Below are 13943 nucleotides of genomic sequence, written 5' to 3'. Positions count from 1 at the left end.
CGTTCCCCAGCCCCGGGGAGTAAGGGCCCCGTGTCTGCCGCCCACCCGGACTCCTGGGTCCCGTTCCCCAGCCCCGGGGAGTGAGGGCCCCGTGTCTGCCGCCCACTCAGGTGCCGTTCCCCACATTACACAGCAAGAACCTACAACTTCCCCCTCTCCCAGCCAGCCTAGGTGCAAGCAGAGACACCCCCACCCCCGCCCCCACCCCACACACACAGAGAGAAACTGCCTCGCACACCCAGCGCCAGCCAGAGCCCCACACCCCAGGCAGGGCCCTCGTGCCTCTGAGTCAGCAAAATACTTTAATATCTTCGAAGAAAATAGACTGGAGAGGGAATGGAGAGCAGCTGGGGGGGCGGAGCCAGACATGGGGCCGACCCCCTGGGGAGCAGTTGTGGGTCTGTCTGTCCGTCCGTCCGTCTCAGAGCATCCTCTGGAAGGTTTCCATTGCCTCCGCCACCTTCTGCAGCTCTGCCCGGCTCTGCCGCAGCTGTGGGGACAGGGGCGGGAGTGAGGGGTGGGGACACGGCCCGCCCAGCCCTGCCCCCCGCGGGTGGGTCGCCGGTACCCACCTTGGCAGCGTCAGCCTCCTGCACCTTGGGGGGCACCTTGGCGCCGTAGTCGGGGGTCTCCATCCGCTCCTGCAGCCGCTCAATCTGCCGCTGCAGCTCCACCTGCTTCCCGGCCAGCTTGGCCAACTCCTTCTCCGCGTCGATCAGCCCCTGGGGGGGCCCCGCGTCAGCCCCGGACGCCTGGGTCCCGCCCGCCACCTCCTGCCTCCCGGGGAGAGCCCTCACCCCACCCCTCCCGGTGCTGCCCGGACGCCTGGGTCCCGCCCTCTGGCTCCTGCCTCCCGGGAAGAGCCCTCACCCCTGCTTGGACGCCTGGGTCCCGCCCGCCGGCTCCTGCCTCCCGGGGAGAGCCCTCACCCCCCCCCCGCCCCGTGCTGCCCGAACGCCTGGGTTCCGCTCACTGGCTCCTGCCTCCCGGGAACAGCCCTCACCCCACCCCACCCCACCCCTCCTGGTGCTGCCTGGACGCCTGGGTCCCGCCCTCTGGCTCCTGCCTCCCAGGAAGAGCCCTCACCCCTGCCTGGACACCTGGGTCCCGCCTGCTGGCTCCTGCCTCCCGGGGAGAGCCCTCACCCCCCTCCCCCCGGTGCTGCCCGAACGCCTGGGTTCTGCTCACTGGCTCCAGCCTCCCGGGGAGAGCCCCCCCACAACAGGGCCACCCGGACGCCTGGGTCCAACACATCTCCAAGTCTCCAGCCCCTGGACGTGAGCCCCATATGCTGCCCCAGACGCCTGGGTCCCGCCACCCCCAGCCCCTCTGACCTTGAGCAGCAGGTGAACGGTGCACTTGTCGGAGGCCACGGCCACGGCGCAGCCGGCGGGGGGCGCCTGGCCCGGGCCCAGCACCTGCACCAGCCCCGAGCAGGACAGGGTGCGGATGGCGGCCGAGCAGCGGCGAGCGGTGTCGGCTGTAGCCCCGTCCAGGCACTGCAGGAAACCTGGGGAGCAACGGAGTCAGAGGTCGGGGGGAGCAATGGGGAGGTTGGGGGGAGGGGGGTTCAGGGCAGCCCCCCTGGTGGTACCCACAGTCGGCTCTGGTCCGGGTCAGGTTGTAGTCGGCCCGGAGGGAGCGCAGGGCCCGGACGATCCCCAGCGCAAACTCCAGGGAGGCCTCCAGCGCCTCGTCCCGCCAGCAGAACTGGGGCACACAGGAGAGGGTTAACGGCGCCTCTCCCACCCCAGCCCCACCGGTGCCCCGCAGCCCCCCATGTCCCTCACTCCTGCCCCACAGCCTCCCCATGTCCCTCCCTCCTGCCCCACAGCCCCTGCTCCTAATGCCCCTGGTACCCCCCCAACCCCCCTCTCCTGCCCCACAGCCCCCCAGGCCAGGCCAGCCCTGCCGGTGCCCCACAGCCCCTGCCCGCACAGCCGCCCCCCGCCCGTCCCTTGTTTCCACCACCCAACCCCTGCCCTGCCAGTGCCCCTCACTCCCGCCCTGGCGGTACCTGCTGGGGGCTGGGGTAGGGGGTGACGCAGATGCTGGGGGGCGCCTGGGGGGTGCGGCGGGGCAGCCGCTGGAACAGCTCCTCGCAGACGAAGGGCATGAAGGGGGCCAGGAGGCGCAGGCCGGCGTCCAGGCAGGTGTACAGGGTGCGGCGGGCGGCCGCCACCTCCCCCGGGCCCCCCTCCGCCAGCACCGGCTTCAGGCACTCCTGCGGGGTGGAGGGGCAGCTCAGAGCCGGCGCCCCCTTCCCCCCTTGAGCCAGCCAGGCCCACGCTGGGGGAGCGGGTGCCCCTGGGGGGCCAGGCCCCGCCCCGCTCCCTGCCCCACGGCGGGCGCCTCACCAGGTAGACGTCGCAGAGCTCGTAGAGCCAGAAGCTGTAGACGGCCGTGGTGACGCCGGGGAAGTCGTAGGCCTGGAAGCCGGCGTCGCACAGCGCCACGGCCAGGCTGAGCCGGCTCAGCGCCCAGCGGTCCATCAGGCCCTCGGCTCCGCTGGGCTGGGGACGGGGAGAGAGCGGTGAGGGGGGGGATGGACGGGGAGAGAGCGGTGAGGGGGGGGATGGACGGCCAGCCGGGAGCCGCCCCCCCCGCCCCTGGCCTGCCCAGCCCGCGCCAGCTGCTCACCTCGGGGCCCGGCGGGGGCTGGAAGTCGCCCCCCAGCCCGCGCAGCGCGAACTTGGTCGCGTTCCACAGCTTGTTGCAGAAATGCCGGTAGCCCAGGATCCGGTTCACGTCCAGGTTGATGTCCCGGCCTGGCCGAGGGAGTCGCGGCACCGTTTCGGGACGTGCCTCAGTTTCCCCGTGGGTGTAGGGGTGTGGGGGGGCTCGGCCGGGGGAGGCCCCTGACGCTCTGGCTGAGCCGGATGGGGGATGCGTCTGTGGGGTGCTGGCGGGCTGCCTGTGACCGACCCACGGCACCGGGCGCCCTGCAGGCCGGCCAGCGCGGGGGGGTCAGGCCAGCGCTCTGCGGACGGGGACGTGCAGAGCGGACAGGTCCGGGAGGGAATTTTCCCTCCTGCTTTACACCTGTGCCTCAGTTTCCCCACGCATGACTCCGGGGGGGCGGGGGGGCAAAGGGGCATGTCCAGGGAGCAGCGTGGGGCCGTGGGGGGCAGGGACTCACCCTGGGCAGTGTACGCGCAGAGGGCGAATCGCAGGGCGTCCGTCCCGCACTCCGGGATCCCGGCCGGGTAGTCGCTTTTCTGGGGGCGGGAAGAGAAGCATCATCTCCCAGCCAGCCCCCCGCTGCCCCCCTGCAGGCCCCCCAAGTCCCCGCCCCCTCGCGGAACTCACCTGGCCCTGCCGGGCACGCTCCACCTCCGCCGGCTCCAGGTTGCTGTCCTGCAGCTGGGCGTGCAGGCCCTGCGGGGGAGAGCAGAGGCGTGGCCAGGGCCGTTCACTCTGAACCCTACTGATGGGCAGGGAAGGCTGGCCCCAGCTGAGGGGTCCCCTGGCCCAGGCCCAAGGGGGGGCTGGTAACACGGGGGGGCGGACACAGGGCCCCCCCGCGGGCGGGTACCTCCAGCGTGATGCCGCTGATGACGTCCAGCGGGTCAATGACGTTGCCCAGGGACTTGCTCATCTTGCGCCCGTGGGCATCGCGGACAACGGCGTGCAGGTACACCTGGGGCGGGAGGGAGCAGCTGGGGGTCAGGGGGCGCGGGCGGGGCGGGGCAGGGCAGGGCGGGGCGTGGGGGGTCGGGATCTCACCTCGCGGAAGGGCAGCTTCCCTGTCAGCTTGAGGCCCAGCATGACCATCCGCGCCACCCAGAAGAACAGGATGTCATGGCCGGTTTCCAGCAGCGTCCCCGGGTAGAACACCGCCAGGTCCTCGCTCTGCCGCGACAGCGGGGGTGGGGCGGAGCCGGACGCCTGGGTCCCCCCTCCCAAACGCCCCTCCCCAGCTGCCTGCCTGGATACCTGGATCCCCCCCCACCCCGGTCCTCTCCCCAGGTGCCGTACCAGACACCTGCCCCCCGCCCCCGCCGCCCCTCCCCTGCCACTGGCCCAGACGACGGGGTCCTGCCCCCTCCTTGCCCCCCGCCACAGGCCCGGATCCCCCTCCCAGCACCTCTCCCCTCGCTGCCAGCCCGGACACCTGGGTCCCACGGCACTCACAGGGTGGGGCCAGCCGAAGATGGAGAAGGGGAAGAGGCCGGAGGAGAACCAGGTGTCCAGAACGTCCTCGTCTGGGAAGGAAACAGACGGACGGACATGAGTTCGGGAGGCTCCGTCTGGCCCTGGCCCCCACTCCCGACCCGCAGCCCCCTCCCCCCAGCGCTGGTGCACCCCCACTCCCGACCCGCAGCCCCCTCCCCTCCCCAACGCCAGTGGCCCCCCCACTCCCGACCCGCAGCCCCCTCCCCTCCCCAACGCCGGTGGCCCCCCCACTCCCGACCCGCAGCCCCCTCCCCTCCCCAACGCCGGTGGCCCCCCCACTCCCGACCCACAGCCCCCTCCCCTCCCCAACGCCAGTGGCCCCCCCACTCCCGACCCGCAGCCCCCTCCCCCCAGCGCTGGTGCACCCCCACTCCCGACCCACAGCCCTCTCCCCCCAGCGCTGGTGCACCCCCACTCCCGACCCGCAGCCCCCTCCCCTCCCCAACGCCAGTGGCCCCCCCACTCCCGACCCACAGCCCCCTCCCCCCAGCGCTGGTGCAGCCCCACTCCCGACCCGCAGCCCCCTCCCCCCAGCGCCGGTGCACCCCCACTCCCGACCCACAGCCCCCTCCCCCCAGCGCCGGTGCACCCCCACTCCTGACCCACAGCCCCCCGCCGTACCTTGCTGCAGGGAGATCTTGTCAGGGCTCACCCCGAAGGCCTTGGCCGCTTTCTCCCGGGCCTCCACCTCGCTGCGCCCGCTCACCCAGTACCGGCCGTCCGTGTCCTGGCGGGAGGGGGCGGACGTCACGCCTGGGGGCCCGGCCTCCTGCCCCCCAGCCCAGCCCAGCCCAGCCTGCCCCGTGGGTTGAGGGCACCCCCCACCACTCACCTCGCCTGGGGGCACTGAGGGGTCAGCCACGGACACAAAGTAGGCCGGGATCCGATGGCCCCACCACAGCTGCCGGGAGATGCACCAGTCCCTGGGGGAGACAGCCCCCAGCACCCACAGGTCAGTGGGCGTCAGCACCGCTGGGGATAACAGCCCTACTACTGCTGCTGGGCCAGCCTCGGGGGGGTGGTGGGGGGGGCAGTCCCGGGGCACCCACTGGGAGAAGCACCTGAATGGGGGAGGTAACAGCAGCCTTACTACTGCTGCCATGACTGGCTCCAAGCTGTTCAGTGGGGGAGTCCCTAGTCGGGGGGGGGCCCCCGCCACCCCCCAGCGCCCCTGGGCCTGATGGGGTAACAGCCCTACTACTGCTGCCATGACTGGCTCCAAGCTGTTCAATGGGGGAGTCCCTAGTCGGGGGGGGGGGCCCTGCCACCCCCCAGTGCCCCCAGGCCTGATGGGGTAACAGCCCTACTACCGCTGCCATGGGAGCCCCCACCCCTGCTCACCTGATGTTGTCCATCCACTGGAACCAGGTGCGGCAGTGGGAGGGGGGCAGGATGCGCAGGTCCCCCCGGCGCACGGCCTCGGCCGCCCCCCGCGCCAGCCCCTCGCAGCGCACGTACCACTGGGGCTTCAGCAGCGGCTCCACCACGTCCTTCGAGCGGCTGCAGCGCGGCAGGGAATAAAGAGTCCCCGTGTCCTTCCGCCGGCCCTCGTATCCTTCTGCCCTCCCTGCCACATCCCTGCGCCCTGCCGCCTCCCCATCTTGTATCCCCCTGCCCCTAAAAATAGTCCACCACTGGCAAACCAACCCCGATATCCCACCGCCCCATCAGAGCCCCCCTCACCTGCAGATGGGCACCACCATGGGGTTATCCTTCACTTCCTTGAACAGCCCCTTCTGCTTCAGCGCCTCCAGCACGGCCCCCCGGGCCTCGAACCGCTTCATGCCCTGCACATCAGCGGGGACGGTCAGGTCCTGTCCGGCTTCTCCAGCCCCGTACCCCACCTCTCCCACCATTGAACTCACCCAGCCAGGTATCCCACCGCTCCCACCAGTGCTCAACTCCCCTTGAACACACCCAGCCATGTATCCCACCACTATCACCATTGTACACGCCCAGCCAGGTATCCCACCGCTCACACCACTGCTCAACTCCTTTTAAACAAACCCAGCCGGGTATCCCACCACTACCACCACTGTACCCGCCCAGCCAAGTATCCCACGGTTTTCACCACTGCTCAACTCCCCTTGAACACACCCAGCCACATATCCCACCACTACCACCATTGTACCCACCCAGCCGGGTATCCCACCACTACCACCACTGCTCAACTTCCCTTGAACACACCCAGCTGGGTATCCCACTGCCGACACCATAGTGCAGCCCCCATTGAACGCACCCGGCCATGTATCCCACCTTTACCACCACAGCTCAGCCCCAGCCTGCCAGGAATCCCTCCTGTAACACCACGGCTCAGTCCCCCTATGCCCACCCAGCCGGCTAACCCACGGCTGCCACCACAGCTTATCGCCCTTAGCCCCCCCATACCAGGAAAGGGGGAGGCACGTTGATGAGGCGGCCGCTGTCGTCAATGATGGTGACGCAGTCCAGGCTGTGGCGCTGCCCCACCTCGTAGTCGTTGTGGTCGTGGGCCGGCGTGATCTTCACTGCGCCTGGAGGGGAGGGGGCTCAGACGCCTTGTGATTGGCTGCAGCCCAGAGACTCCTCCCACCTGGCCTCACCCGACTCCTGCCCCCAACCCTGCTGTCACTGGCTTCTCTGCCAAGCCCCGCCCCCTTCCCCTTAGGCCCCTCCCCCACTCCAGACTCCTCCCTTTAGGCCCCTCCCTCACTCCCGCCTCTCTTCCAGGCCCCGCCCCCTACCGGTCCCAAAGTCCATGTCCACGAAGTTGTCACAGATGATGGGCAGGCGCCGCCCGGTGAAGGGGTGGAGAACGTGTTTCCCGTGGAGATGCTGGGGGACAGAGGGAGGGGGTTACATGGGGACTCCAAAACGAGCCCCCCCCTCCCCACCCAGGGCAGCCCACAGCCCCCCTCCCCCCAGGCAGGTACCTGGTAGCGGGGGTCCCAGGGATGGACCGCCACGGCCGTGTCCCCCAGCATGGTCTCCACCCGCGTGGTCGCCACGACGACCTCCTCATCTGCACAGAGACGCGGTGAGACCCCCAAGTGGGTCTGGGCCTGCCCCATCCCCGGCCCTGGCCCCAGAGCCTGACACGTCCTATCCCATCCCCAGCCCCACAGCAAGCCAGGCCTGGCCCCATCCCCAGCCACCCAGCCCTTGCCCCATAGCCAGCCGAGCCCTGCCCCTTTCCCTGCCCCACAGACAGCCAGGCCCTGCCCCACCTCTGGCCTCACAGCCAGACGGGCCCATCCCCATCCCCGGCCCTGTTCCCTGCCCCATCCCCAGCCAGCCAGACCTTGCCCCATTCCCGACTCCACTGCCAGTTGAGCCCTGCCCCTTTCCCAGCCCCACAGCCAGCCGGGCCCGGCCCCATTCCCAGCCCCACAGGCCTTGCCCTGCCAATTCCCTGCCCCCCGTTCTCCCCTCCCCACTCGTACCCGAGTTCTCAACCTTGTAGGCAAATGACACCAGGACTCCAAACTCCACCTTCTCCTTGTACCCGGGGACGGGCAGGAGGGTCCGGCTGGACAGCTCCTTCTTGTCAACCTGGAGGAGGGGAGAGCCGAGCCGTCAGTGAGCCCCTGGCCCTGCCCCCACCCCCTCCAGCCCCACCCCTGGCCCCTCAGGCCCCGCCCACCTCGATGTCGGAGATGGCCGAGCGCAGGGTGCAGGACCAGTTAACCAGGCGCTTGCTGCGGTAGATCACCCCCTCCTCGTGCAGCCGGACGAAGGCCTCCTGGACAGCGTGGGACAGCTTCTGGAGAGCGGTGGCGGGAGGGGTGAGACCCCGCACAGCCGCGTGCCCTGCGCCCCGCACCGCTCCCCACCGAGGGAGATTCTCCCAGGTGCAGGGCAAGCTCCCGAGGGGGGCTGCCGCCACGCTGCCCTAGTGGGATCCCCACTCTCCCCCAGGGGGGGACATTCCCTGCGTGTGGGGCGGGGGCGGGTCTCTTTATGGCACCACTGGGGAAGACGAAGCAGATACTAGAAGCAGGGCCACCCAGACCCACCTCTGGGGCTGGATCACAACTGCTGCCCCCTAGAGGGGACAGGCCCTGCCCCGTTCCCTGCCCCACAGCCAGCTAGGCCCTGCCCTGGGCCAGGGGGAACTGGAGCCCCTAGAGGGGCCAGGCCCCGCCCCATTCCCTGCCCCCTGAGCCAGCCAGGCCCTGCCCTGGCCCCGGTGGGAGCCGGCGCCCCTAGAGGGGACAGGCCTAGCCCCAGCCCCAGCCCCAGCCCCAGCCCCAGCGCCAGGCGGGGGGCGTACCGGGTCCATGGTGAAACAGGCTCGGTCCCAGTCCATGGAGGACCCGAGCTTCTTCAGCTGGTGGTAGATGCGGTCGCCCTTCCTGCGGGCAGAGGAGACAGAGGAGTCAGGCGGCACCGGGGGGGACGATTCGATGGGGGGCCCTGCAGGGGCCCGATCCTGTCACTCACTCGTTCTTCCACTTCCAGACCTCACGGACGAACTCCTCCCGGCCCAGGTCGTGCCGCGTCTGCCCCCGCTCCCGCCACAGCTTCTTCTCCACCACCACCTGCGTGGCGATGCCGGCGTGGTCGCAGCCGGGGTTCCACAGCGTCGTCTCACCCCGCATCCGGTGCCTGTCGGGAGCCACGGTCAGGGGGGCCCTGGGCCGGGCCAGCAGGGGCTGCGGGGCAGGAGTGAGGGGCACCGGCAGGGCTAGGGGCAGGGGGCACTGGCAGGGCTGGGGGTTCCGCAGCTGGGGGGTCGGCAGGGGCTGTGGGGCAGGGTTGGGTGGCGCTGGCGGGGTTCGGGGCACCGGCAGGGCTGGGGGGCAGGGGCTGCGAGGCAGAGTTGGGGGGCAAGAGTGAGGGGCACTGGCAGGGCTGGGGGGCAGGGGCTGCGGGGCAGGTTTGGGTGGCACTGGCGGGGTTCAGGGGCACTGGCAGGGCTGGGGGGCAGGGGCTGAGGGGCAGGGTTAGGGGGCACTGGCAGGGCTGGGGTTTCGGCAGCCGGGGTTTCGGCCAGGGCTGTGGGGCAGGGTTAGGGGGCACCGGCGGGGCTGGGGGTTTGAGCCGGCGGCACCTCACCAGCGCGTCAGCGCGTCCTGGATGGCGTTGGTGAGGGCGTGGCCCAGGTGCAGGGAGCCCGTGACGTTGGGGGGTGGGATGCACATCATGAAGATCCCTTTGGGGTTCGGCTCTGAGACGCTTTGCCGCTGCCGGGGGAAGCGGGCCGTCAGGAGAGCCGCCATGGAGGAGTGCTGTGTGTCATACCCCCCGCACTGCTCCCTGAGGGCGAGTCCCCGTGGCCGGAGCCCCAGCTGCTGGGACATGGGAGATCCAGGGCCGGTTCCAATTCGGCCGCCCGAGAAACAATCCTGCATGAGTGTCCCCTGCTAGCTGCACTAAGACCCACCCCATGTGTGTCTTATCCCCTCTACTGCTCCAGCCCACAGGGGATTCCCATCTCCAGCCCCAGCACTCACCCCGTACTCGGGCTTGAAGAAGCCCTGGCTCTCCCACCAGGGGTACCAGGCGGCCTCCACATACTGCGGGCTGTAGGCGTCAGGCATGGGGCCGCTGACATCTGCGGGGGGCGAGCAAAGGCCGTCAGTCCGGCCATGCGTCTGTCCGCCCCGAGCCCACCAGCCCCTAACACCCCCCCGGGAACGTCTGACCGATCAGCAGCTCAGGCAGTCACCCTCCCCACCCTGACCAATCAACGACCAGTAAGCAGGCCTCCCAGCCAATCAGGCGCTGCAATCAGTAACCAATCTGACAGCCCGAGCCGCCTGCTGTAGCCAATTGCCAGCGACAGGAAACTTCCAACCAGATCCAACTTCTGTGCAGCCAGCCAATCCCGGGTCAGGATTCATCCATTGGCCAATTGCCAGCAGCCACCAAGCCACACCCCAGCAGGAGCTGGGGGCGGGGCAAAGTGGAGCTCCGCCCCCACTGCTAGCCAGCATCTCTTGTGGGGAGTCGGGGGAGATGAGAGCCCCCCACCCTGCCCCCCCCGGTACCTTTCTTCTCCCCCGGGTGGGTGGCGACGTTGTAGGTCACAACCCCAGGGTCTCGCTTCTCCTTTTTCTCAGGCTTGACCTTTTTCTGGCTCACGGGAGAGAAGGGAAGGTCACGTCATGGGCTGGGAACCCCGGCCCCACCAGCACAAACCCCCGCCCCAGAGCTGGCTGCATTGCAGCCCTGTGAGAGCCGCCCCCGGGGAGATGTTCTACACGGCTGTTCCCCAGCCGCCCCGCCCCAGAGCTGGCTGCATTGCAGCCTTGTGAGAGCCGCCCCCGGGAGATGTTCTACACGGCTGTTCCCCAGCCGCCCCGCCCCAGAGCTGGCTGCATTTCTCTCACCTCAGCCTGCTGTTGTTGGCTCTTCTCTTTCTTCTGCTGGAATTTTTCCAGCTTCTCCTTCTTTTTCGCTTCTTTCTTCAGCTGGGAGGCACTCTTCACTGGGGCCTCCCCAGAAGCAGGGACTGCCCCAGCTGCCGGCCCCACCTCTGAAGGTGCCGCAGGCTCTGGAAGTAAAAGCACAAAAATCAGATTCAATCACAGCCACGAACCAGTCTAGCCTGGTATCCCACGCCTGACACCATGAACCTAAACTATCAGTGAAACCGTGTGAATATATGCCTCTCTTCCCTGCTTGCACTGCTCAGATCACTCTACCATCTCCCCCAAAGACCACTCCCCAGGTCGGACCTACAGGCCCATCCGGCTTTGTATCCCACTCTCACATCACGAGTCCAAGCCCTGCTCAACTCGACTCTGCAATACCCTGCGGCAGGGCGCTCCGTTAGCAGCCGCCACAGACGGGGCACTGGCAGCTCAGAAGTGGGGGTCCCTTACCCTGGGTCCCCAGTTGGTATTCACCACCCCCGGCTGCCTGCTCGCACAGCTTCACCGGCCCCAGCACGGCCTGGAACTGCGGCTGGTGGACGCAGGTCAGGAACCAGCGGGTGACGTTGGGGTAGGGGGCCCGGCTGGCGGGGTCCAGCACCTGGGGACGGACCACAAGAGAGGCGGGGGGGGGTTATCGTCAAAAGAGAAGACAAGGAAAATATCACTATCGAAGGGGCAGCAGTAAGAAAATACCAATATGAGCAAGGTATGACTGGGATGAAAAAAAAGACCCTTATTAGAATAGAGAACGAGAAAATACCGTTGTTGCGAGGTGGGGGGAGAGCAGGGGGAAATATTTTGGCATGGAAGAAGGAAAGTACCACGGTGGAACTGGAAAGGGGGTCCCGGCCACCACCATTATGTGAGCTGGGGGGAGAATGAGAGAGCGAGCCATGGGGGGCGGCGGGACACTCACATATTTGTAGGGCAGCAGCAGGGCGCAGGCCACAGTCACGTCCGCCAGCGTCACGGCCTCCTCCACCAGGTACGTGCGCAGCTTCAGGTGCGTGTCCAGCACTCCCAGCGCCCGGCACAGCTCCGCCCCCGCCCGCTCCACCACCTGGGCCAGCACAGAGAGGAGCCAGTGACCCAGCACGGATGGGACCCAGGCGTCCGGGCCCCCAGATGACCCCACCCTGCTTCTGACCCTCTCCCCTTCTGCCCAATCCACTCCCAGGGCTGGCGGGTGAAGCCCAGGAGTCCAGGCTGCAATCCCACCCCGCCCCCCTTGGAACCCAGGAGTCCGGGCTCCCAGCCTCCCACCACAACCCCTAGCCCGCACTCCCCTCTCACCTGCTTGCTCTGCTTGGCCAGGCCTAGGGCGGAGAAGGCGGCCGCGCAGGCAGCCGGGGCAATCTCCCCCTCGGCATAGCTAACCCACTGCTGCACCCGAGCGGCCCCCGCCGGCCCCTGCCCCCTCAGCTGCTCCGGGGCCAGGAAATGGGCCACAGCGGCCGGGCCGGAGACCCATACCCCTGGGCGGCTCTCCAGGGCGGGCAGCTTGGGCAGGGGGCAGGAGGCCGGGGGCTGTGGGGGGGCCCCCTGTGCTGGCGGCAGCTCCACCACCGAGGGCAGAGCCAGGTCATAGCGGGCAGCAATCAGCACCCGGTAGTTCTGGAAGTTGTCCGGGTGCGGGGAGAGGTACAGGGTGGGCATGGCGGGGGCTGGGCACCAGGGACACACCTGGGAAGGGACAGAGACAGCTAGTGAGACATGCGGAATGGCCCACGGGGGCGGGGGGGGCAGCGCTGGCTCCCACTCTGCCCAGGCCAGCTCAGGGGGCAGGGAATGGGGCAGGGCCTGTCCCCTCTAGGGGTGCCATCTCCCCCCCGGGCCCAATGCAGGACCAGCTGGTTCAGGGAGCGGGACAGGGCCTGTCCCTTCTGGGGCACCAGCTCCCCCACAGCCCAGGGCAGGGCCTGGCTGGCTCAAGGGGCAGGGCAGGGACTGGGGCCCAGGTTGGGCTGATGCAACCCCAGTACCAGGACCTGTCAGTCCAGGTCTAAGAATTGTCTCTCTGGACTGGGGCCAAGACAGCTCTCAGTGGGGGAGGGGCGTCCCACACAGCGCCCCCCCTGCCCAGGCTGGAGCCCAGAGAGCGGCGGGGGGGGGGCAGTGACTAGGGCCAGGACGGCTGGGGAGCAGGGGCTGTCAGGGCTGGGGGCAGAAGGGGGAGTGCAAGGGGCTTTGGGGCAGGGAGGTGACGGGGCAGGGGGGGCAGCCCGGGGGCAGCTGCGTGGGACCACAGAGCGGCTTAGGGGGTGCAAGAGGGGCACGGGAGGAGCTGGGGTGCAGGGGTCCCCTAGGAGTCCAGTTGAGGGGGCAGGGCCCTGAGGCCCTAGGAAGGTCTACGGGGCAGGGCAGAGAGAGTGGGGGGGCTCCAGCAGCTCTGCGGGGCAGGGGGAGTGGGGGGCCCCGGGGGCGGGGGGGTCTATGGGGAGGGACGGGGGAGTGGGGGGGGCTCCAGCGGCTCTATGGGGCAGGGAGGGGGGGTCTATGGGGCGGGGCGGGGCAGGGGGAGTGGGGGGCCCCGGGGGCAGGGAGGGGGCTCTATGGGGCGAGGCGGGGCGGGGCAGGGGGAGTGGGGGGCCCCGGGGGCTCTATGGGGCGGGGAGGGGGCAGTGCAGGTGGTCTATAGGGCGGGAGGATCTGGGCGGGGCGGGGGCAGTTGGGGGGCGGGGCCGTGGGGTCTGTGGGGCAGGGAGGGGGAGCGTGGGGGGCTCCATTGGACGGTGCTTCCCGCTACCTGCTCCTGCCCCACGTGTCCACAGCTCGCTGCTCCCGCCCGAAGGACCCTTCCGGGGCTGCCTGCGGCGTTGCCTGACCCCCCGCGCGCCCCGCCCACCCGCAGGGCGAGGCGGCGCTGCTAATTCCGGTCAGGCACCCGCCGAGACAGCCCCAGCTGGGGTCCTCCGGGAACCATAGAGCGGGGTCGAGCCCCGTGTCCCGCAACAGGAAGGAGCCATAGAGAGGGGCTAGCGCTGGGCTGCGCCCTCTGGCGGCCGGAGCGGGTCACTGCACCGCACTGTGCAGCCCGGGCCAGTCTCCTGCAGGCTGCGAGCGGCCCGGACGCCTGGGTTCACACCCGCCCTGATCAGGAAGGGGGGGGGGGGGGCGCACCGCACCCCCGGATGAGGAGTGTCAGGCTGCTGGGGGGCGTTCAGGCCCCTCCGCCGTTATGTCCCTGCGCCCCTGGGACCCCCTTGGTGCTGCAGCGCACCTGGGGGACAGGCAGGGGGTCCCCCCCAACTCAGGGGTCCGGCCTCCTAGCCCCCCCCCACAGGCAGAACACAGGCGTCCCTGCTCCACTCCCCCTCCCCAGGGAGCACCCACGAGTCGGGGGTCCTGGCCACCCCCACCCCCTGCTCTAAGCCTGGGAACACCCTCCTCTCCCAAAGCCAGGGA

At 69.7% G+C, this 13943-nt stretch overlaps 1 protein-coding gene across 1 annotated transcript; it reads right to left on the bottom strand.

Annotated features, from left to right (window-relative positions):
• Nucleotides 1–283: 283 nt before the first annotated feature.
• On the bottom strand, nucleotides 284–13359 carry VARS1 (valyl-tRNA synthetase 1). The gene is made up of 31 exons (XM_075017614.1): nucleotides 13285–13359; nucleotides 11832–12221; nucleotides 11455–11598; nucleotides 10986–11136; nucleotides 10491–10654; nucleotides 10149–10233; nucleotides 9612–9712; nucleotides 9214–9341; nucleotides 8599–8763; nucleotides 8429–8510; nucleotides 7799–7918; nucleotides 7599–7707; nucleotides 7089–7177; nucleotides 6900–6990; nucleotides 6565–6689; nucleotides 5860–5963; nucleotides 5518–5676; nucleotides 5009–5099; nucleotides 4798–4903; nucleotides 4135–4205; nucleotides 3727–3852; nucleotides 3536–3640; nucleotides 3310–3378; nucleotides 3140–3218; nucleotides 2641–2768; nucleotides 2358–2513; nucleotides 2018–2224; nucleotides 1599–1710; nucleotides 1335–1510; nucleotides 573–722; nucleotides 284–490 (listed from the first exon to the last, which is right to left on the bottom strand). Exons 2-31 carry the CDS (start codon nucleotides 12192–12194, stop codon nucleotides 422–424), a joined length of 3825 nt encoding a protein of 1274 aa, XP_074873715.1. The 5' UTR covers nucleotides 12195–12221; nucleotides 13285–13359; the 3' UTR covers nucleotides 284–421.
• Between the last annotated feature and the right edge of the window lie 584 nt (nucleotides 13360–13943).

The sequence above is a fragment of the Carettochelys insculpta genome, chromosome 22 (genome assembly GCF_033958435.1).
Source record: "Carettochelys insculpta isolate YL-2023 chromosome 22, ASM3395843v1, whole genome shotgun sequence".
Classification (NCBI taxonomy): domain Eukaryota; kingdom Metazoa; phylum Chordata; order Testudines; family Carettochelyidae; genus Carettochelys; species Carettochelys insculpta.
This window is presented reverse-complemented; position numbering and strand designations above follow the sequence as displayed.